The sequence below is a fragment of the Melanerpes formicivorus genome, unplaced genomic scaffold (assembly GCF_026170545.1).
Source record: "Melanerpes formicivorus ecotype bairdi unplaced genomic scaffold, bMelFor1.0.p_v2 SCAF_20, whole genome shotgun sequence".
Lineage (NCBI taxonomy): Eukaryota > Metazoa > Chordata > Aves > Piciformes > Picidae > Melanerpes > Melanerpes formicivorus.
Window position 1 is genome coordinate 5,892,044 of NW_027142372.1, and position 24,953 is coordinate 5,916,996.

The 24,953-nt window shown below is 40.3% G+C and overlaps 1 protein-coding gene across 1 annotated transcript; it reads left to right on the top strand.

Moving 5' to 3' along the window:
• The first annotated feature begins 76 nt into the window (after positions 1-76).
• On the top strand, positions 77-23,596 carry VPS35 (VPS35 retromer complex component). The gene is made up of 17 exons (XM_068150600.1): positions 77-140; positions 7,247-7,345; positions 8,769-8,865; positions 9,597-9,720; positions 10,871-11,053; positions 11,367-11,580; positions 12,334-12,417; positions 12,848-12,957; positions 15,228-15,324; positions 15,416-15,564; positions 16,073-16,280; positions 16,817-16,972; positions 18,097-18,219; positions 19,152-19,331; positions 20,480-20,719; positions 21,386-21,529; positions 22,699-23,596. Exons 1-17 carry the CDS (start codon positions 138-140, stop codon positions 22,876-22,878), a joined length of 2,391 nt encoding a protein of 796 aa, XP_068006701.1. The 5' UTR covers positions 77-137; the 3' UTR covers positions 22,879-23,596.
• Positions 23,597-24,953: the final 1,357 nt, after the last annotated feature.

Below are 24,953 nucleotides of genomic sequence, written 5' to 3' on the forward strand. Positions count from 1 at the left end.
CACTTCCTCAACAGAGACCAATGGGAAAGTGCGCAGCGCGGCGGTGGGGCGGCACCTCCAGGACGGCGCAGTCACATGACGGTGCGCGGCGCTGCGGGGTGCTGCTGGCGGGGGCGGCTTCTGGTGGCAGCGCGACCATGGTGAGGGGCTGTTGGGGGGCCGGGCTGGGCCGGGGGTAGTTGGCAGGTGCTGCTGCCTGCGCCTTAGTTCCGCCTGTGAGAGCTAATGTTGCTCTCGCCGTTGCTTTGTGTGCAAGTGGGAGGGGTTCAGCTCGCGCTCGCTGGTGACCGAGGGGCAGGCCCAGCCTGCCCGGGGCCGGCCTGGGCCCATGGGCTTCTGCTTGGTGCTGTTCGGAAGTGCCGGCAGCGTTTGCGCTCGGTTGGTGGTGGAGGCGGGCCTGGCCTAGGTAGGGGGCTGTAGTCGGGCCCAGAGGCCACCGCCTGGCCCGGGCGGGGCTGAGGTAAGGGCTAGGCCCCTTGTGTCCACCGTAACGGTTGGCTGTGAGGTGAAGCTGCTTGTAGTCCGCCGCTCAGTGCGGGCCACTGCTTTACTGCTTTTCACCGAGTTTAGATGTAGGGGCACAGGGGAAGTACGCCTTTTTATTAGGGAACCGCTGCTGCACTTGCGGTCGGAGTGTAATTGTGTTCTGTCTTGCTGTACCTGTCATAAACCCGAGGTTGTGCCGTTTCTAGCGTTGTGCATATGTGCTCTTGTCCGTGTTGCAGTGCTGTTCAAGTTGTTCCTGATTCTTCAGCGCTTGCAGACTTTCCTTTTGCTTCCTGCAGAAAAAGTGGTTTTACATTGGGGGGTCTGGTTCGATAGAGCTGTTTTGAAACAAACGGTGTTCAGTAGAAGTTTCAACAAAGAAATAGCTCTCAGTGAGAAATGCTTTACAGTTTTCAATAAAAATATGGGGGTAATCAAGCTTCCTTGTAAAACCAAAAAGTCTACCTGTTACAGCCATCGTGGTGTGTTAATTAGCCTAAGTGTGGAGAATAAAGAGTACTAACAGTAAACGGCGAGGTAAAACCCATCTGAATGCTTTAGAAAGTAGGGGTTGCACAGCTCTTAGGTTTTTGAGACAGACTGTTGGTTTCAGTTTAATACTGTTTTCTGTAGAGCTGTGTGTAGGGGCAAAGCCTGTAATGTTATTTGAAACATGAATGGAAAGTACTTAGTTGGGTGATGAGAAATGCTAACTACCCAGCTAACAGTCTCTACCCTCCATATAAATACTTTGTCGTGGTCATTATACTCAAAGATGACACACCTGTCCTATGCCTGTCCCTTCCATGGGAACTGGCCTGGGACTTGTCTGGCCTCGTGTCTCTTCTCTAAGAATAACTGATATCAGATGATTGTGAAAAAATAACCTTGTAGATGTTAAACATGGAGTAATCTCCTCTACTGAATTAAGCTCCACTGCCTTCTCCTGTGGTCATGCTTTCTTTAAACATTGAGGATGAAGGCTTAAGCACCTTTTACCAAGACTGATTTTAAGAGGGCTTTGGCTGGTTTTGGTCATTGCATGGTTAAGAAGTTGAGTTGATTGATTCTTGTTAATATCTTGTGGCCTTCTGTGGCAGTGAATATCAGTTGAAATGTGAAAACTGTGTTTGTCTTGCTGGTTCCTATATGATATAAAATGCTTATGCATTGTTTTATTTTTAGTTCCAGGCAGCTCAGTGACTTGCAGCAGTGCATTGTGTGCACCTGGGCTTCATCTGTAGGCTGCCATTTGTCCCAGTCTGCTTCTGTAGCTAGCCCATCTGCTCTCTTGGGTAGCACTCCCTTTAGATGTCTCAGTGGTGAATGGTTGGTAGGTAGTCCAAAGAAAATTCATTTGGAATAAGGCAGCAAAACTAGCTTGGTTGAATGTCATTTATTGGGGTGCTAAACACAAACATCTGAACAAACAGAAGGAAAAGTCGTATATGGAACAGGGTTTAAGCACATCAGTTAACTAAAGAGAAGTACTTCATTTAGAAATCAGGTGAAAATGCACTTTAGAATGAAAGAGAAACAAAACTTTTTGTTGCTTATACTCTGCATGCAGATTAAGGCCCAGTATTGCCAGAATATAAGCTATTTGGCAGGCTCTAGAAGCTTGTCTTGAATCCTCCTGTATTTCAGTGCTAAGAAATTCTTTCTTTTCAGTACTGCAAGTTACCAGACTTAAGTGGAATCAGCATCCTAACTCGTCAACACATCAATCCAAAATAATAACCATATGTGGAGAAGTGAAATGTCATGAGAAATAACATATGGATCTTATGAAGTCATCTTGTGGAACTGAGCATTATAAAATAAGTGAATTATACACAACAGGTGTAACATGCACTCTGTATCCTCAAGAATAGTTTCTGTTATGAGGATAAACATGATCCAGAAAATGTTTGCTGCTGCAATAGTATGCTTTTCTAGTTGTCATTTGTGAGGTAACTTGTTACCTACTCTGATCAGCCAGGCAGTAAGATTCTTCCAAGCTAGTTTGAGGTTTAAAAAAAAATCCTTGTTCTCCAAGGCAGTTTACAACTCAGGGGTCTTTATTTATAAATCAAAGCAACAAAACTGACACAAAAAACCCACACACCAGAAACCCCACACCAAATGCCCACTCACTGCACTCTTGTGCTGAATTCAGCTGCTCCCTGTTGTGATTTCCATAACTTATATGTGGTAACTTCTGATAGTCCTTTCTTCAAAGCTAGGAAAAGGCTATGGTCTGTTGTGCAGAAACTGATAGTGCAACTCAAAGGGGTGGTTCTCTGTCCGTTCTCCACTGCTCACTTGCTTCCGTGTGGCTTCAGAGGGAAAAAAAGGGTAGGGAACAAGTAAAGCAGAAAGCTATGTTCACATCACCTTTTCTTCTTTTTCTACATTTGCAGCATATCTAATTGGTGAATGGCTCAGGAATTTCTAAAATCTAACTGGCTGCATAATTGCTTATCCTGTATTTGTGCAGGCATTTGTACCTCATTGTACATGTTGTTGACAAGGCAGGACGTTCTGTGCCTTGATTATGGAGCACTACTTTTCTTCCAGTGTCTAAGTGTCTTCCACTTTAAGACTTGTGCTCAGGATTCTTGTCTGTAGATTGGCATAGGATTTCACAGCACACTTGCCTTTTTTTTTTCTTCTCTCTTTTTTTTTTCTTCACTAAACTAACACTTGAAAATTTCATTCTATGTTACTAATGTGAAGTGGAAGATACAGAGCATTAGCAGCTGTATTCAATATTGTATCTGACAGTAGACCTGGCTTCTGGTGTGGTCTATGTCCTTCTAGTTTGTCCTTGACTGGCTTTTGCTGCATGTTCTCTTTGCTTGAGATTTTTTTTTTCCCTACAACTTCAGCAAATTTTAAGCAAATGCATAGAATCAATAAGGTTGGAAAAGATCTCAAAGGTCATCAAGTCCAACCTGTCACCCAAGACCTCATGACTACTAAACCGTGGCACCAAGTTCCACATCCAGCCCCCTCCTGAACACCTCCAGGGATGGTGACTCCACCACCTCCCTGGGCAGCATAGTCCAACGGCTAACAGCTTGGAAGAGCTTTCTCCTCACCTTGAGCCTAAACTTCCCCTGGTGCAGCTTGAGACTGTGTCCTCTTGTTCAGGTGCTGGTTGCCTGGGAGAAGAGACCAACCCCCTCCTGGCTACAACCTCCCTTCAGGCTCTGTGCATCTTAATGTGTTCTTGTGTATCACATGATAATAACCAGGTTGTGTGGAAACCAGCATAGTTCTGAAGGTGAAAATAGGAAAGTAAGCTGGTAAATATTCAGACTTTGAAAACTGAAATGTAGGGGAGAGTTGGAACTTGTTCAGTGGTACTGCTGTGAAGATATTTTCTCTTTGGATAGCAGTAAAACTGCTACAAGCAATGCCTTAAGCTGCTTCGTTATATGCTTGTGACAGCATAGGTGATCTCACTACTTGTGACTACAATGCTGAGATTGTGTTTTCTTTAGACAAAATGCAATACCTGTGTAGTACAGACTTCATTGTCTAGACTAATCACCACCTTAGTTTTCAAATCAGACCAGGGCTGAATGTAACTTTACTTTTGATCTTCAAGAAATACAGAAGGAAAAGTTAAGTCTTTTGTGGTAATATGGAAATGTTTGTGTTGATGAATTCAGTCATGTACTTAGTACAGTCCCAGTACTGAATACAGTGTGGGACCTTGCTGCTCATAGTTAGAGCAGGAGTGGAAATACCATTAATGTCTTTTATTAATGCAGATGAAAGTTGTTATAAAGCTGGTGCTGGATGATTGTAAATGGGAAAGCTAGGTCTGACAGAGCAAGGCTCTGGAACTCTGTTATTTCCCCAATTGCTGTTAAAAGATAATGTTTAAAGTTGCATACTAAAGTGTATACCTCAATGAGATGTTTCTGGTGAGATCATTATGAACGTGGTGTAAAGCATAGTTTCAGAGTCAGAGCAGCCATTATGCTTTAACTAGTGTTTTTACAGCAAATGTAAGGGGAGTGGTGCTTGCACACTCTTGTCAACCACTTCTTGGGGTTGTAACAAATTGCTGTTCCAATACATGTTGTAAGTTGCTGTTAGAAGGCCTTCTTTTCACAGCCCTACCTGCAGCGTTTTGTGTGGTTGTAGGGTCAACTGGATGAATGGAAAATTATTTATCAGCAGGATTAGTCTAGCTTACTCAATGCTTTACAGTCAACAACTTTCCCATCACTGCAGTGTGAACAACTGGGGATGGAAGAGCAGGACTGGTAGCTCTGTAAGCTTAGTGCTTATTAGGAGAAAGGGGCTTTAGGAGGTTGGGGTTAGCATTAATCTTTATGCACTGTTTCTAGCTCTGCTTTAATACAGAGAGATCTGGTGTGGTTGGAGCATGTGGTGTTCAGCTCGGTAGTGATATCTTCTCTAAAGCACCAGTTCAGGGGACTGTAGTGTGACAAATGTTCTGGCATAGGCATAACTCAGCAAATCTGTTGCATGATGTTTTGATTGTTGCATGCTAGTCTCAGTGCTGTCATTTGCTGTTCCTTGAAAGTCTGATCTGTCACGGCATAAATTAAGCTTAGCAATTTCAGAGAAGTTGCTGGCAGAACATGTTTGCTTCACATGGTGGTTTTTCTGGGGTTTATAATGGTGATTGAAAACCTTCATGGGCAGAGTTTCATCACCTCTCTGGGTTTGATCAAGGCAGGAACACAGGGCTGTTTGTTTTCTGTATGTGGGAAAGGGTATTTGTGAGACCAAGGGGGTGATCATGTCAGGGAGATTCTAATTGCAGAACAAGAACCCAATCAAATATGGGAGAAAATCAGGGTGTGCCAAGGCTGCAATGCTCTGTAGCTATTAAATTGGTGTTAAATGAAACCCTCTCTGTTTTAATTAATACCTCAATTTTAATCTGTCCTCAAAAGATAACTGTGGGGACTCCAGGCATTGGGGTGTGTAGGAGGGGTTGGTATTGAAGATGCTGTTTTAAAAAAACATTGGGATGATGTAATTCATGGCCTGCTACTTTGTTGCTGGTATTTAATCAAAAGAGACCAGGAACCTTCTAAACACAGTTGATGGAGGCAGCAAGCATAAATTGCAAGCTGAGAATTTACTGATGCTGTAGGCTGTGTGAGTTGCTGTGTACATGGTGTTTGTCAAGACTGGAGTAGATGTGATTGGGACACAACATGAGCACTTTTATCTCTCTCAATATTTTGGAGAGGCCATCTGAAATCTGCAAGATAGAGGCTGGAAAGCTCTACTGAGATGCTGAAGACTGGACCTAAATAGGTGGATGCTGGTGGGTGGGTGTTAAGCTATTAGGAGGAAGGCTGGTTGCAGGTGGGGAGAGCATTAGGAGTTGTGCTCCAAGTAAATTTAGACATCTTAGAGGATAACTTTAAGATGCTCATAGAAAATCATCTCATCAATCTGGTAGAGGGCAGGAAGCAGCTGCAGTAAGAAAAGGCCTGTTAGAGCTGGGTTGGAAAGAAATCTAAGCCTGTTACCAGTGGATTTAATGAGAGAATGCAGCATGATCCTTGAAAAGGCTAAAGTTGTTGACAGTTCACCACCTGAAATGTACCTCTCAGAGGAGAGGTGAGAGGTAAGAGGGTCACTGGGACAAGTGGGGACATGAAAGGTTGTTGCTCCTCTTCAGGTTTGGTTTTTTATTGCCCTCTGCAAATTGCTTCAACTGTACTTTATCCTTTGCTTATCTGAAACTTGTCCTTTAATGGAGCTGTGTGGCTCAGCAGTTGCAAACTCATGAGTACAGGAAAGCCTATAAACAGTTGCAGTGTTTGCCGTCTGCCTATTGCTTTGAAGCTCTGTGAAAAGAACTAACGATGCTTTCAGCAGAGCAATGTCTTTGCTTCTTTTAAAGATTTTTATTGCTGGATAGTTGCACTGGATTGTTGACCTCTAAATATTGGGAGGGAAGAGTTGATTCTGTTCTGTCCCCATGGCTTTATGCTTCCAAGAATCACTGGTGCTCACAGGCTGCCCATGAGCTAGCTCCTCCCTGCCCTCAGTTTTTTGCTGACTACTAATGTGATAGTTTTAGGCTGTACTGCTTAAATTTTCCACAGATCTTGACCACAAAGTGGTATAATGTAAATAAATCACTATTGGGTGTAAAAGAGAAAACAATGTTAAGTTCTAACCAATCCCACTGGACAGGTAACAGACATAAAACTTAGATACATAAACTTTCTTTCTCTTGTGGCTTCTTTGCTCTGAGAGAGACTAACTTGCTTCTGCTTGACCTTGGTTGTGTTCGTTCTTTTGGCCGAGTATCCTAACAAAATAACCCTCTGCTCTTTTCTCTTGTTCCTTTGTGTCCAGAGGGTAAGGAGGAAGGCTGGGAGTGGGAAGCTATTAGCAGTTCTCCTGTTTTTTGGCCAGGGGGTTCTTGTGCTGTTTGTACATTGTAAATACCTGTACATTTGTCAATACTGTATATTTTGTGCATATTCATTGCATATCCTTGTAGATGGTAGTTTTGCTTGTAAATACAGCTTCATTTGCTTCCAACCTGAGCTGGTCTGGCAATATTATGTTGGGGGGAATTTTCAACCCATCACAACTAGGAGCTTTCTCCCTTACATATCATAGTATCATAGTTATTTCTGTTAACTCCTGAGTGGTTGTGCTGTGGTGTCACTTGTGCTGTGCTAAAATACACTTTGATTCAGGTCATTAACAGTTTCATAATAATTGAGTGCTGGGGTTTTGTTGTTTTTTCTTTAACTTCCAGCCAACAACACAGCAATCTCCTCAGGATGAGCAGGAAAAACTCCTGGATGAAGCCATTCAGGCTGTGAAGGTGCAGTCTTTCCAGATGAAGAGATGCTTGGTAAGAATGTAACGTTAAAAATGCAATGAAGCTTGTTGTCTGCTAGAAGTAAACACATACTAATCTCTAGTGCTGCGGGGGAAATTAACCCTTTGTGCATCTTTGGCAAAAGCTTTTAAAGTACATGAAGCAGCTGCTTAATGGGTGAGCCTTGAATATTCTCTGAATCTATCTTCCTGATTTTGCTCCAGTATTTGACAAGTAAAACTATAAGGATGTAATTTTGTGATTTATATGCTTTCATTTAAGTAAACCTAAACTGAGAAGTAGTCTTTTATTTGATGTCAGAATGTTACTGCTCAAATGCATGTTGTGTGGAACTATATGATGAGAAACTAATTATGTTCAACATACTGTTATTTTTTTCCATGTAGTCTTTTCTTGGCATCAACTGCAGACAGTGAGGCAAATGATGAATTACCTGCTGCACAGGATGGATACATCTTGTAGTGATTAGCTGTAGACTGAGGCATGAATTCTTCTGTGTTGGGAAAATACCATTGGTTAGGTTGTGCTTTATCTGGAATTTGTAGCCAATGCAGGCAGGTGATGCCATCTTGCTTAGCTTTCTTGGATTTCTATTTTTATTTAGAGAAACTGCTGAAAGTTGCAATGACAGCTTAAATATTCCCATATATTTTTGTGTGGTTAGGAAAATTAACTTCGCAGCTCAGTGACAGTAGCAAGAAAGGTATCACCTCTTCAAAGATTTCATAAGTATTCAAGAGTATAAAGCTGGAAGAGTTGATACCTTTCTTGTAGCTTTTCACTGCTGAGCTTTTCACTGCTGTCTGTGAATGAGTAACTATATATAAATTTTTCAAGAGGACTAGCAATTCTTACAGTTCTCCCCCAAAACTTAATGCTGCTTTTTGCAATGTCTTGAACAGTTATGTATGGGTGGTAGAGCAGAAGTTTGTGTTGGCATCTTGTGATGCAGCCTGATCAACTATGGCTTTCAGTAAGGTGCCATTCTTGGGTGAGAAATAGGGGAAGAGAAGTCTGATTATAGCAATGGTCTGCTGACAATGCACATCTTCTCTGCTAGAGGGTTCTTCATGAAATCTGAACAAAATAAGAGACAAGAGTGGGTGTGGGGGGGAAGAGGAAATGTGTTCTGTTTTGCTTGTTGGATGGAATCTAAGTGATGGATGGAGATAACCTGCATAAGCAAAACTCTTTTTTTTGTGCTTTTTAGTATTGTCTCTGTCTCTTTCATGTGTGTCATCTTGCCACTTTGAAGCATGATGTTCCACTTAAATAGGATGGGCAGCATAGTATAAGCTGGATACTAGGTCACTTGATTGAATTAGAATTACTGCTTTCCTGATGGTTACTTAATCTTGGCATGCTTTTTAAAAAAGATAAACATGTAGTTGTTTAGTATTATTTCTTACAGGCTGTTCTCTTTCTTCCTCTAAAGGACAAAAACAAACTCATGGATGCTCTGAAACATGCTTCCAACATGCTTGGTGAGCTGCGGACTTCTATGTTATCTCCAAAGAGCTACTATGAGCTCTGTATCCTTTGAAGGGGAAACAGTTGTTCTGAATCTGGAATGAAATGTTCATGTGTTTCTTTGGTACAAAAATGTTTCTTGATCTTGGGTATCTACTTGCACTTCTCTTCTCAATGTTTAGTTGTCTGCATATAGTGTAGGAGAATATACTTTTTACTCACTGTTTAGGTTCACCTTTCCCTTTGGTATAAACCAGGTCTTTTGTGGCTTTTATACCATCCTTTGAGGTGTTTCAGGAGTCTAGTTCTATACAAGTATCAGCTCTAAATTAGCTCTGCTTGCAGTATGCTGCCTCAAAATCTGTAAAACCAACTTACTTTTTACACTTTGTTATTATATTAGCTTCTAACCATAAGTCAGTACCTTGATGTGTTTACATGTGCATACTGTGGTATCTGAAGCAGGAGAATAGAGACTTGGGAATAGAATGTGGACATATGCAAATACTATCTCAATGTGTGGATGATACTTTTCTGTGAGACATAACTGTGTCTAATCATTCATTTACTCACTGGTTTGATTTAGAGTTGGTTTCTTTCTCTGATATGTTAAACATGGCAATTGAAGGATTGGGGTTGATCTTGCATGTTTATTCCCGTAGTGGTAATTGTTTTGTAAGTGCTACCTACCTGGGCATGGTTGTATGTAGTACAGAATCTTTCCTCCTTAATATGAATGAGCAGATGGCTCTGTAAACTTGTCTAGCTTAAAATCCTTAACTGTGATTAAAAGACATGGCGATTTCTGATGAACTGCACTACTTGGAAGTCTACCTGACAGATGAATTTGCCAAAGGAAGGAAAGTGGCAGACCTTTATGAGCTTGTCCAGTATGCTGGAAATATTATTCCAAGACTGTAAGTGTGTGTATGTCAGTGTGTGTTGCTTGCTTTGATTTTTTTAAAACTGGTGCACAGTGGTCAAACTCTGTGTTCTTGCTTGACAGCAAGCATTCCATTTGCAGTGGTGAATAGTGTTTCTGAATATTTTAAGAATGGATTGCTATCAAACTTCTGAGATTCAGGGCAAGGTTGGACTTGATGATCTTTGAGGTCTCTTCCAACCTTGGTGATTCTGTGTGATTTAGGCCATCTGTGTAAATTAAAGCTTTGCATTTCTGAATATGTGTGGTGGGGTTATTTTGGCTATGTGTTAGCATGCCTGGGATGATACCGGAAGGCTTACCTTTAAATGTGTGACCATTGGACTGGAGAACATCTGGATATTCAGACTTAGGACCCAGATTTTGAATGATGCTGCAATTTTTAATTCTTGACCTTATGTTCATGACAGGAAGTCTGTGAAGACAGCAAGCTGCTTCTTCATGCAGTTTCTAATAACTAGCACAATGTTTTTACTCCTCTGGACAATCATTGGAGTTGTCTGCTTGATGTAAATTAGAATTCTCCCTGTTGGGTGCTTCTGATGCTTACATGAAGGTTCTGTGCATATCCATGTACGAGGCAGAGATGCATGCAGAAAACATTGAGGTCTCTGAGCGTTACATGTTTCTTTTCTTAATCTGAAGGAGAGTCCAAGTGTACGTGCATCTTGCATCTTCCTTCTATTCATTGTTTAGTAGAGAGATGCTGAAGGAATGAGTAGAGGATTTCTGAAGAGCGTAGCACTTTGGCTTCAAGATCACAGTTGAAAGAGACTTAATTGCCTCACCATAACAGATTACTTATCTATATGTTGCAGAGCTTGTTTGCCAGCTTAGTTGGGTGCTGGAAGTATAGACGAGCTAGTCTGAGAGCATTCAGAACTTGATGCATACTAAACGTTTATATCTGCAATATATAAAGCATGGTAATGAGGTTGAATGGCTGTTCACACTTGCTGTGCTCTGTAGAAGAGGAGAATAAGAGTTGGAAGTTGACTAAATATCCATAATTCTGGGACCTAGATGATACCTTATTGCATGTTCTGCCTTGGTAATACTGGCAGGAAGGAGGAAATGTGTTGTTGCCTTTGAGTGACATTACAGTTTCTCTGTGCCTTTTGCAGGTATCTCCTCATAACAGTAGGTGTTGTCTACGTCAAGTCATTTCCACAGTCCAGGAAAGATATTTTGAAAGACCTAGTGGAGATGTGCCGTGGTGTACAGCATCCTCTTAGAGGCCTTTTTCTTCGAAACTATCTCCTGCAGTGTACCAGGAATATCTTACCAGATGAAGGCGAGCAAGCAGAGTAAGAATGATGGGCTATAGCTTTGTTCTGTTAAAAACAGTACTTTAAAAAAAATCTGTGTGACTTTCTTCAGATTTGAGAGAAGTACACACGTTAGACCTCTACAAACTTGACAGGTATTTTGTTCTTTAAGAATCCCCTTCTAGAACTAAGGTTTGTCACAACTGAGGGTGTGATCCTTTCTTATGAACCCAGATATTCCACTACAGACTTCCCTACTCCTACCTACTGAACAATTTGGTATTCACCTGTGGATGGAAGAATGGGCACCTCTGACAAGCTTTTCCTGTTCCTGACCCATTTTCAATTTCAGTGAAGAAACCACTGGAGACATCAGTGATTCAATGGATTTTGTGCTGCTGAACTTTGCTGAGATGAACAAACTTTGGGTGCGAATGCAACACCAGGGCCATAGTCGGGACAGAGAGAAGAGGGAGCGAGAAAGGCAGGAGCTGAGGATCCTAGTGGGAACAAACCTGGTTCGCCTCAGTCAGTTGGAAGGTGTGAATGTGGAGCGATATAAGCAGGTGGGGTGTCTTTCCATCCTTTCTGACTTGTATTACTACTTTGAAACTAAACCAGTTAGGCTGTTCAGATGAGCAGCTTCAAATGTTGGAGCTATGGTAAAAGTTCAGCAATCCAGGTGCTTTTTGAACTCGTGACATGAAGTTCTGAATGCTAATGAAGCTGTGCGGCTAAGGACATGACTTGTGCATTTTTCTTGTCTGTTACATTGACAGGAAGTTTTAAAACGCCTTCCTGATTCCTGTTTTACTTAAGAGCGAGTTGATGTAAAGAATATGTACATGAGGTGTTCCATGATAGCCTTTACAAGTTCAGTGAGGCTGTGTTTCATAAAGTATTGAACTCATATGAAATTATAGTGAGCCAAATATATCATTTATGCCTATCACTTGTAAGTTCTACCACGTAGCTGCTGAAAATTATTGTTGAGCAGTACTGCTGAGACCTTGAGTAGTGATGTGCCAGCAAAGCAAGCAGCACAGACTTACACAACCTGCAAGCTTTGGTTTAGTAATGTACACAAGGGACAGATGCCTGAGTCCAGTAGGTGGTGGTTGGTTTTTTGGTTGGTTTGTTTTTTTTTCTTTTTGAAGGGTGGAACTGCTGAAAATTGGGACTTTTTATCAGACAGCCTTTATGGAAAGAATAAGCTGTGAGATATTATAAATACTGCTCTGGACTGCATGCTTATGTGTGTGACTCTGAGCTTGGAAAGTAATAGTAAAATCACTACAAGACTATTTTTTTTTCCCCAGATTGTTTTGCCTGGAATATTGGAGCAAGTTGTAAACTGTAGAGATGCTTTAGCTCAGGAGTACCTCATGGAATGCATCATACAGGTGAGCTGCTGCAATTCAGTTGCAGTGGTGGGACATAGGGACACTTATTCCTGTACACTTTTCTCACGAATTGGAGAACTTAATCACTGGAACTCCTACACAGTGCCTTGTCCCATGTTTTTTAACCATATGGGCATAGTGGAGATAAATCTATTTTGTGTTTCTTCTGTTGCAAAAGCTTGTAAGCATCTGAGCCGGCAGTGCCTGCAGTATGAATCATAGTAGATAGCTGGGCCCTCAAGTTGCTTGGCTGTCTTGCATCATACACCTACCTAGTAAAGGCCAGCTTGGGGGGCCCTAATGCATTTGTAGGCCAGACCATGCTTATTATGTGGTTGTCTGTTTTAGAATTAGTGTTGCATTTTACTGCTGTATAACAATGGGCAAATTCAGTTTGTAACTTCATGACTTGATTTATCTAAAACTTTAGGTTTTCCCAGATGAATTTCACCTCCAAACCCTGAACCCATTTCTCAGAGCCTGTGCTGAGCTGCACCAAAATGTGAATGTGAAAAATATAATTATTGCTTTAATTGACAGGTGAGTGACCAAAGGGGTAGAAATTGGCTCAATTAGGTTTATGCACAAGCAGATAATTCTAGTATTTGAAAGCTTTCCATTTTTTATATTGCTTAACTTCACTGTTTGTGTGTCTTTCTATCAGCTGTGATTAAAGGAGTGAAGAGTATATTTCTATAGCTGCTTTTGCAGCTTCCAGTGAAACCTGCTTTGAAGTCTGATTGAAACTTGTAAACGGATTAATCCAGGAAGCAACCATTTAGTGTTGACCAGTTCCATGTTTCTGAATCAAAATGGCTGCAGTGTATTGCTTTGAGAGTCATGCTAGTTATAGGAACCTCTTGAAAGTCTGAAGACCCAAAATGCTACTTGACCTTTCAGTTTTCATCAGAGAACCCAATATGCCTCTTTAGGAAAGAGGCAGTAGGAAATGGAACAGCTTTTGTATTTGTGCTCCATGTACCAGTGTATGGCCTTCTGTTACCACAAGGATCTTGAGGCCCACTGGCATTCAGCAATGAGTAGATTTGTTGTGGCTTTGCTTCTTTATCTTCTTTAAGGCCTGGTGATGGGCCATTTGTATTAAACATAACTGGTGTCATGTAGGATTTTGAAGTTTTTACTTAATCTGTAGTTTGTTTTCTCTAGGTCACATCAGATCTATTTGTTCAGGACTTTGGTCTTACCAGAATATCATTACTTGTGCATTTTGTGGGGAAGTAGCTCTGCCTTCATCTGAGATTTTTCATAATTGTGTTAGCTTTGAAAGAACACAACTCCAAAATCCCAATGCCTACAGCAAGCTAATTTCTGAGACTGTTTCAAGAGAGGTCACAGGATCTTTACTTTGTAGTATGGCAACTTGTGCTTTTTACTGTGAGGTTACTGCAAGTGTTGGAGGAACTGAATAGATCTGTTCTTGGTATCCATGGCTGTAGGGAAGACATTGCCCCTGGTCTTGGACTTCAGTTGTTAGCTGTTGTTAGGTGTTTCAGTATTGTGTAGGTAAGATGTGAATCTGCCGTGCAGGTAGCACCTGTTGACATTTATCTGTATTTCAGCTGGCCTGGGATAACTGAAATGGAACTTCAGTGACTGCTGAGGAAGTTTGTGAAGCTGTAGTCCCTATTCTCATGGGACTTTCTTGTTAAATGAGTCTTTCTGTCAATAGTCTTGCTGCTTTGGGATCTTTCTTGCCTTACTAAACAATTCATAGCTTTTAATTATGCAGCTATCTGCCTACAACTTAATCATACTTTGTAGCATGCTGGCCTTACCCTCTGAGCTGCTGCCAAGAAAAGCTGGCTTGTCCCTTTGAGAAAAGGCAATGATTGTTTCAGCTTTAGAAAGTCTGCTTGCTATGACCCTAAGGAAATACAAGAGTAGTTCAGTGTCTGTTTGTCCTGGCACTTGAACTTTTTCTTACATGCCTTTTTGTTTCAAACCTAAAATTAATTCAGAATCAAAGGTTAGAAACTCTGTGCCAGTAAACTAAGAATTTAATCATGTGCCTTTTCCTAAATATCTTTGTAGGTCTTCCTCTATTTCAGAGTAGAGTAATCCCTTAACAGTTAAAAGAGAAGATGGTAATACTTACCTTTTAAGCTGCAGCTTTGGTAAGGTGCTAGCCTTCCTACAACTGATTCCTCTTATCTTGTATCTGACTTCTGCAGAAATGGGGATTGCCATGATATTCTTCTGTTACAGAAACAGCTCTAGCACACCTTTGGGGTGCTTGCTGGATAGCAATCTCTTGCCTTTTTTTTTTTCTTTCCCAAACAGTATTCTTCTCTTCAAATTCACTTTGTATTTTGATCATTTCAAACAGTGGAAGACCAAAACATGTTAATTTGTCTCTGGAGGCAAAGCATGCTTAGGGCAGCATATTTATTCTGGTTTTGCTCTGGAGACTGCTTTTCAGAGAATGATACTGGATGTCTGACTTCACCAATATCACTGAACAGATGCAGGATACTTGCTCTTCCATCAAGCCTACTTTGTACCTCTTTCTCTGCTGGAAAGAACCAAAAACTTGCTACTAGCTGAAGAACACAAATTATGAGACGTCCTTCTTGCTCTTTTTCTTGTCATTAATGACAACACTTTTTCTCAGGAATTTTACCAGGCTTAGTTGCTCAAAGACTTCTGACTTTTAATTTCCTTTTAACTTGTAATAAAACTTGTAAGTATACCTAAAGGACTCGGTTTTTATGCTATTATCTTTTGCTGGCCTGTATCAAAAGGATGGAAAAACCATGCTGACTAAGCTGCTTTCCTTTATTTGTTACCAGGTTAGCTTTATTTGCACATCGTGAAGATGGACCTGGTATCCCAGCAGATATCAAATTGTTTGACATCTTTTCACAGCAGGTTGCTACTGTTATACAGGTATGCTGGGTATTCCTGCATGCAGGTTTGTGGTGCTTTTTGCAGCTACATGCTTTTCTTTTTATCAACTCAGTGCTGTCTTGAATTTCAGTCTCGCCAGGACATGCCCTCAGAGGATGTAGTATCTTTGCAAGTTTCTCTCATTAACTTGGCTATGAAGTGCTACCCAGACAGAGTGGACTATGTTGATAAGGTGTTGGAGACAACTGTGGAAATATTCAATAAACTTAATCTAGAACAGTAAGTACATCTTGCATTCTCTCTGGAGTGTAATTAATACTCTAAAATCTTGACTTCTCTATTTCCCCATGTCTGGCAAGATAGCAAAGAGATGTGCTTCACATGTGTAAGATTACTGCTTTGGGCCCAAGCTGTAGAGGATCATGATAAACTACTAACCAGTAATTGCTCATCTGTGCATAAATGCTACTGCGTAGCTGTACAGCTACACGGTGTATATTCCAAGCTGTGCATAGTCATCTATTCATCCCTTACAGCACTTCAGAACATTTCTCTTGCTGATTTTGCAACCACAGTCTGTTTCTGCTAATACTAACTTAAAAGGTGAAGTTTCCACTGTACATCTTAAAGAGCAAGGTGAACTGTTTTGATACTTATTTCCTTTTTCCCTAGCATTAAGTTGCTTAGATGTTGTTTACATCAGAACTGATACGGAAGCAGACTTTAAATCCTATCAACGTGTGTGAACTATTGATTAATTGTGCATTTTGCATGTGTTTTCTTGTAGTATTGCAACAAGCAGTGCTGTTTCAAAGGAGCTGACTAGACTTTTGAAAATCCCTGTTGATACTTACAACAATATCCTGACAGTTCTGAAACTAAAGCATTTTCACCCACTCTTTGAATACTTCGATTATGAGTCCAGGAAGAGCATGAGTTGTTATGTGCTTAGCAATGTATTGGATTATAACACAGAAATTGTGTCCCAAGAACAGGTATGACACAAGTGAATTGAAATCCTAGGTATTTAAACTACTGTTTGAAGGCTTGAACACAAATGCTGAGTGGCTTCAGGCAGGGCACATGTTGTCTCTTAGTCTTCATCCCCCTGCATGCTCCCACTTCTCTGTCATAGTGGCATGATCTTTATTCTACTTGATAATTCTTCCACCCATGCTCTTAGATATCTTGTCTTTGTGCCTATTACCTGATTTCATCATAGAGACCATTTCTGAAGGTTTGGACAAAGACCCTGCATTGCCTTAAAAGTAGTCCTGTTACCTAGAGAATGCTGAATAGTGCTTTTGAAACTTTAATTTGCTATATACTGTGCTTTCATGTTTGTGCTCAGAGTGACACTTCTTCAGGGAGTGAGGCAAATACATCCTAAAGCATCCCCAGCTAATAGATTTTCTTTGTGCTTTGTCAGCACTGTATATAGTAATAGTAATGGTAAAGATGGTCTCAGTTGCTGTCAGCTTCTGCTTATGGACTACTCCAGTTAAAACAGAGCTTATGCTGCCTTTAACAGGTTGATGCTATTATGAATTTGGTATCCACACTGATCCAAGATCAACCAGATCAGCCTGCTGAAGATCCTGACCCTGAGGACTTTGCTGATGAGCAGAGTCTTGTGGGACGATTTATTCATCTCCTGCGCTCAGATGACCCTGACCAACAGTATCTGGTATGATCAGTGCTTCTGAATGCTTGTGCTCACTGAACTGTCAGCTCTTGCATTATTTACTAGCTGAGTTTAGTGCAGCTGGGAGCTGGAGCATCATTGCTCTGGCACTACAGACTCACTGGAAAATCTTATGTATGATACCTTTTAATGACAGAATGAAATGCTTACCTGAAAAAAATCAGGGGAGGACTTAGAAACATGTGTAAATTTAAACTTTGTCCCATGAGTTGGCAGTTTGCATCCAACTATATTAATTTGTGGGAACTGTTAATAAATGTTCTGACCCCTTCATGTAACCAGCTGTTTAAAATGCTGCTGGTTAATGGCACTGTGCCCCAGATTTAATTTCTCTTCTGATACTTGGAATTCTTGCTATGTTTGATAATTACAGTTTTGACAATGCATGACTATCAATAGGCAGAAATAATCCCAAAATAAGAGTGGGGCAGAAGTAAACAGTACAAAAAAGTACAGTTCCTTTGTCCCTTTCTACAGGTTTAGGACAAGGGTGATAGGTGGGAAAGTATCACATCCATGTTGTGTGTGCTTAGAACTAAGAAAGGCAGTAAAAGAAGCTGTCATGAACGAGCATAATGAGAAACTAAGGACGGGAGAAATGGCAAGAGTTGCAGGTGTGACTGCCAGCATGTGGCTCTGTAGTCTGTTTCAGAGTATAAAAAGATTTACTGACTTGTGTTTAGTTTCATGAAACTTGGGTTCTTTTACTTTCTCACAAGTTACTGCAAGAGAGAATAATCCTTGTTTTCACTTCCATTTAGTTGAGGAGCGACTGTATCCTGTGTCATTATTTAAGCGCAAGCTCAGGCAGCTTCTTTCTCACTGCACAAACCAAAACATATCTTCAGTTAATGTAACACAACAAGTATTGCCTAACGCTTATTAAGCAGGTGGAGGAAAAGTCTGGGCATATACCATATAAAAAAAGCTACGGAGATTGCACTTAATTGAAATCAACTTGTGTCTAGCACCCTCAAAATACTGTAACTTATCTAATGCTCTCCACATCTTTCTGCTGCTCTCGTTCCATAGAGTGCAGATTGAGTTACAGATGCAAATAACATCTCTTCCAAGAATTCTGTAAGCTTATGGTGCTTCTGTTTTAGATCCTGAACACTGCCCGGAAACACTTTGGTGCAGGTGGGAACCAGCGTATTCGTTTTACCCTGCCACCCTTGGTTTTTGCTGCATATCAGCTTGCTTTTCGCTACAAAGAGAATTCCAAAGTGGTAAGTTGGCCTCTAGGTAACTCCTGTATACTTGCATCTTTTTGGCTTTCTCAAATATGCATTTTGGCTGGCTGCAGTATGCTAACACTTGATACAGAATGCTAAATTAGTTGGTGATTTTTTTTTTTTTTCCTGGAGTCAGATCTTTACTTGAGGTGTCAGTGCTTTCTAATTTAAGAAGGATTCTTTAGCAATTCATATTCAGTAACCTCACCACTTGAGGAATGGTGAAGGAGAAATTTATTTGTGAAAGTGACCACTATGTGTTTTCACATGGAGAACAGAGAACCACGACACTGCAAGTGATGGCATGAAACTAATTTAAATCCAGATATTAAATTTCATCAACTTCTAAATCTGTAGCTGCAGAATTTAATGTTTCTAAAAGTGCTTCTTTGTAGGTTACCATACAGTGTTTGAAAAAACACACAGTAAAAGAATAGTGGTTTGGTTTGGCTCTGTAATGCTTTCTGTTTGGGATAGCTTGAACATATAATTGTGTGGGGGGTATATTGTTGGGAAATAAGTAAAATGCTTTTTGTTAAAAACTCCTCAATTTTTTTAGAATTCTTTTCCACTTCTGATTGTTTCAGACTGAACAGAGGTTTTTTCTGCTTAATTAATAGGGCTTATGCTAGGTTATATTCCAGGCATAGCTGCGGTAACTGCAATTCAGTGTAGACTTCCTCAGAAGGTTTCTGAATTAGTAGGAAAAATGGGTGTGAACCTTTTTGAAAACAAAATAAATACTTTGACCCGCTGAAGTGAACACAGTACTGCTAGGGCATGCACTACTGCTTCAGTAAATGAGTGCCTTTGAGCAAGCAGCATGCAGAAGACAGTAGAGCACTTCAAGATCTTACCACAATTTAGATTGCCTTTTCCTTATGGCAATAGTCTTGTTCAAGCTTTGTCTTATGTTGCTTCTTTAGGATGACAAATGGGAAAAGAAGTGCCAGAAGATCTTCTCATTTGCTCATCAGACCATCAGTGCTCTGATCAAAGCAGAACTGGCAGAGCTGCCTCTCCGTCTCTTCCTACAAGGAGCACTGGCTGCAGGAGAAATTGGCTTTGAGAATCATGAAACTGTGGCCTATGAATTTATGTCCCAGGTGAGTGTCCAAATAGTACAGTCACTGTCCTGTCTTACCTTAAATTTGGCTTTGGTAGGTTTCCTGAACACCAAACCATCCAGTGTGACTTAAACATTTAGAACAATTGACAGCTAATGCTGTTAGGTAAAAACTCCTCATCTTCATTCTTGCTTCCCCAGCTGCTGTGGAACTAAGCTCCATTGCGCTGCTGATTTGAATACTCCGTTTGACATGTGTTGTGTGGCAGTGCCTCTTAACTTGCATAGTTGGTTTGCTGGAGGAGTGTAGTTTTCTCAGTATCACGTTCCTTCACTGCTTTGAAGATTGTCTCCCAGCTCCTGTTACCTCACTGATGTTGCCCTGACCACAGGCACTCTGGAAGTTCTCTACAATTTGCAGTGTTCCCAACTGCCATGCTGGGCTTTGCTAATTAAAATCCCTGTAGTGAAACTTATTATAAACTGCTCTGAAAATCCCCTTAAACCTGTTATTTGATCTTAAGCCTTACTTGTTGCAAAAAAACCTGCCCCATGAGATGAAGAGCTGATGTATTTCATGTTATCCATGTTGCAAGCTTTGCCCTAATCTTTCCCTAATACTGCTGCTAATGCATGTTCTGCAACTGAGTGGCTGATAACCTCAGCCTTTCCTTTGTCTTGTATCAGTTACCATTGTAGCACAAGATGAGAGCAGCATGACATGTATGTACCTTCTGTTAGAGATATGGCTCAAGATTTTTAGTCTTGTTCTCTCTCCAGGCTCTTCTACTATGTAGCAGTAGTGCAAATGCTTCTTTACCTACTCTGTGGTTACTGACCTACCATTTAACCTGTGCTTTACTGTTTTGTCTTTCAAATAACTAAAGGCTCTTCAGAGATTATTTCTGCTACTGAAGTTCTGTATTTCAACAGATGCTTGAACTGAATTAAAGCTCCATCTACGGATTATATGTACATTATATTTGTTTACTAGGACTGCCGAGGTATTCCAGTCTGGATTTACCTTGATTTCAACATTGTCAAGAAGGAAGGCCTTTTTTTCCTGCCTGAATCTTTTAACAAATGTGTAACTGTTTGTTTTCCTACCATGTCACTAGCAGGTTTGACTTGGTTTTTTTCTGATGTTTTACAACGGTGATTAAGATTCTTGCTGTCTCCCCTGGCTAGGCCTTCTCTTTATATGAAGATGAAATCAGTGATTCAAAAGCACAGCTGGCTGCAATCACCTTGATAATTGGGACATTTGAGAGAATGAAGTGCTTCAGTGAGGAGAACCATGAGCCCTTGAGGACTCAGTGTGCACTGGCAGCCTCTAAGCTCCTGAAGAAGCCAGACCAGTGCCGGGCTGTGAGCACTTGTGCCCATCTCTTTTGGTCTGGCCGAAATACCGACAAGAATGGAGAAGAGGTAAGTACAAAGTGACAGCAGTATAACACATCCTGTCTCAGTAACATGGTTCTGCCTTTCTTCTGAAGGCAATTCTAAAGCAGATGTATCAATGTTGTAGATTTGGTTGGAAGGTATTCTAATATATGAATTTTCTAAATCTCACTGAAGTTTAAGGTGCATAAATGCAACAGTAAAGATAACTCAGATTTAAGGGTGGAAGTACTACGCAAGATTTTGAGTGTCAACTAATTGAAGACTGGCTAAGTCCAGCCCTGCATTTTACATGTATTTATAGTAATTATGTTTGCACATGAACTACTACATTTCCAAATGAATCATACAAGCTGTTGAAGTTAAAAGGGGGGGGGGGGGAAATAAAATACCACAGAAGCAGTTAGAATTCTGAAGAACAGTGTTTGGAATCTGTTTTGCAGTGTGCATTAGTGTACATATTACAGAATTGACTGTAATTGACCTTATAATCAAAGGCATTCAATAACTCTTTATTCTATTGTCTGACCACTTGAAAATGGTGATAGGCAGGGTAAGCGTTCAATGAGAGCTCGTTCTGCACAGTTTGTGTAGTTTTGTTTCTGTGGTAGACAACTGGGAAATGCCAAGGGAGGAGATACTGAGACTCCCTAAGGGTCTCTATTTCTTCAACTTTTGTGGTTTTCCTTCTAGCTTCATGGAGGAAAGAGAGTGATGGAATGTCTAAAGAAGGCTCTGAAGATTGCAAATCAGTGCATGGACCCTTCTCTGCAAGTCCAGCTTTTCATAGAAATTCTGAATAGATATATCTATTTTTATGAAAAGGAAAATGAGGCGGTGAGTGGAAATGCACTCTGTATTACATCTCTTTGGAAGAGTTTCTTTAAGCTCTTCACGCACACTTACACTCCAGATCATGTCTCTTCAGTTTGCTCTGTAGTCTCACAGAAGGCATAACTTCTGGTAATAGCAGAGTACCAGTTCTTGATACACTAGTGGAATAGTGGATAAAACTTCATTCTTCTTACATGGGGGAAACCACCAAATGTTTGCAGTTGGGCTATCTGAAGTATTTACTAGATCAAAACTTAGTGAGTCTTAGAATCTTAGAGTTTTTCTCATCTAACTTTAGAGACACCTAACTGAATATGTGCAAAAGAGCAAGAAGATTGTTACAGCTGCTCAAGGTCACTGCTGAGTATGCTACAAGTAGTTGCCCTAAGCTCTAATTTCAAGAGATAAGACGTCTCATGTATCAGCTTAAATTCTGCATCTGCAATATGAGGTAGCTACCTCATACATTTAATATTTTTTAGTGAATTACTAGTCAACTTACCCACTTGAGATCAACATCTGTCTGATGTCATCATTTGATCAAGAGCAAACAATACTCTGTAGTTCTGAGAGGATATATAAAGAGAGTTTTAGGGATTTGCTGACTTTTTGACAACTGAATTGGCTTCCTGCTATAGTGGTGCACTATATAGTATAAGAGGGAAAAGTTAAACTGATTTTCAAAGCACTTGGCAGGTGTAAAAATAGCCTCTGGATATGGTGATTGTCTGTGTGGCATATCTAGTGCTTGACAGCATAGGCAGTTGTACTTTCCAAGGCAACAACTCTGTCACTAAGAGTAACTTAAAAATCTGTTATCATCCTGATGTCTACTGCTAGAGTGCATATACAATCTGATTGTTCTCTAATTGACTGAAGCTTTAAAGTTTTCTATTGAATAAACTAGAAAGATTGTGGTAACGATTACAAAGCTATCAGGTTCAGTACTTAAGTTCTTAATTCACTGCAGTGGGGGGAATTTCCACAACTTGGAAATTAAAGGTGCCCTATGAGGAGCAAAAGAAAGCAGTCTCTAACAGTTCGTCATCATACAGCCTTATAAGTATTTCTAAGGACTGTCCAAACCACCATTGTTTAGAGTAAAGTCTGGTGAATGTCTATGTGCTTATACATAGGTCTTGTTGATGACTCCTGTTTTTGTTCTCCTTTAGGTGACAATTCAGGTTTTGAATCAGCTAATACAAAAGATAAGAGAAGATCTCCCAAACCTTGAGTCTACTGAAGAAACAGAACAAATTAACAAACACTTTCACAACACACTGGAGCACTTGCGTCTGAGGAGGGAATCGCCAGAATCTGAGGGGCCAATTTATGAAGGTCTTGTTCTTTAGGAAGATACCCACTGTACTTACTTCTTTTCATTTACATACCCTGTGTTTTTTTAAGATAGATTCATAGGTTGTGCCTTTCAGAAACATCAAGTTAAGTTAGCATTCATGTGTTCAGTCTGGCACTTCAAACACTTGTGTTGAGTACTCTAACAAATTGGAAAGCTTGGACCAGCAACTACAGGTTTCATCAGTTAGCATGGCTGAAACTTTCTATGAAATCCATGTGACATTGGTAGGGCTCTTCTGTTCTGATTTCTCTTGTCTATTCACTGTTGCTTCTGTAGCACTAGACTTCTAAACTGGCAGTGACTGTCATCTGAAACTGTGTCTGATCCTTACAGAGCATCAGATTGTTGGAATTATTGTATGTCAGATTCTGCTTGTGCTTTTCTTTTAATGCAGGTTAAAACTAAGTGTAATATTTTTCCCTAAAACCTAGAATATATTAATGCATGTTTGGAGAGTTTTAAAGTACATGTTCAAAAACAGAAGTTATATTTTGCATATTGAGGCTCTGTGACATTCAGTGAGGGCCAGTACTGTGCACAGGGCATATTTATCAAGATAATTTTGTTCAAAATAGTATTAAAATAGAGAAATTGCAATCTATATAGATATGTATAACCTTAATTACTGTAAATTTAGGGGAAAATGCATTACACAAGTTTATTCAATATCACAATTTTGCACCAGTGAAACAATAAAGTTGCTATTAACACCTGTTGTTTCATGTCTCTTCAGAGCCCACTGATAAACCTAGTGCTAACGTTGAACCTTCTTGTAAGAGCAAAATATCTTTTGTAGGGACATTATAAAAGGCAGTTAACCTGGACAAGCTGAGAGGCTGCTAGCCTTTCTCATGTAATAAATTATCATTTGGACTAGTACTGTTCCTAATGATGCTGCAACAATGCATGTTCACATTTCAGAATGCTTTTATGACACATCCTGAGAGCTGTGGAGGATCCTACTGGATTGTGAGCCTTTGGGAGACAGATAAGTGGCAATTAAATGACAAAGCTGTAGGAAACTGAACAGCAGAACGATTGCCAATGTCAGCTGCTATGAAAACTACTTTAGTCTGTAGGTTAATGCCAGCTGCTGAAGGCTTTGAAATGTCTGTTTAACTGAATGTAGTATTCTAAAGCTGATCAACTTCCTTACACTGAGTTGCCCACTGTAGTGAAAAATTGCCCTGCCTTCACTGGATAGTGAATGAGACCTTTGTGGGGACGTTCAGTAATTTAGTGCTGTTTTTTGAGAAAGGCAAACATGACCCTAGGGAACAAGACATTAGTATATTAATGTGTAAGTCTGGACTTGGAGTGGAGGAGGAGTAGGGAGATAATGTAATGGCTTTACTTTCAGAGTGGTTTAATTAATGTCTTTCAAAACTCTTACTGTTACTTTGTATCCATTTATGCTGTTTCTCTTAAGAGAACCAAGTTGATCTGTTAGCAAACCCGATGATCATACTTACGTAGATACGATCATAGAGTAGGATATGCCCTCCTAGTCTACAGTATTTGCCGTTTGTTTAATCCTCACTGTCAGCCCTTGTAACTTAAGAGATGTCTTTGAATAATGGTTTTGCAGCTTCAGCTGCAGTTACCCCAATGTTTTAGGCTAGTACTTTTTTCCATGTACTCTTTAAGGCTACGAAGTTATGACTCCCCCACAGTTCTTAATTCATTTTATTGCAATTTTACAAATTATTCAAAATACTGTCTGTAAATGTTAAGATCAACTGTACTAACATGCATTTAGCTGTGGAATGAAGAACTGTAGCTGTTCAGTAGCTATTGCTCCTGTTAAGCAACGTAGAAAATGCTTACAATGGTACAAACAAACCTGTACCAGGAGTGATGTTCAAATCATTATCTCTTATGGGACAAATTTAGCCAAAACACAGGATATAGCTGTGCAAGCTTCACTTGGGGCAGAAGCAGAATGGCAGAGACTGTATGTAATTGTTTATATTCTGATTTTCCCACTCATGATCAAGAGCAAGGCTGTAAATTTTAAGACCTTGAGTTATGTTGCTCATGACACATGCTTTAAATGTCTGAAATCAT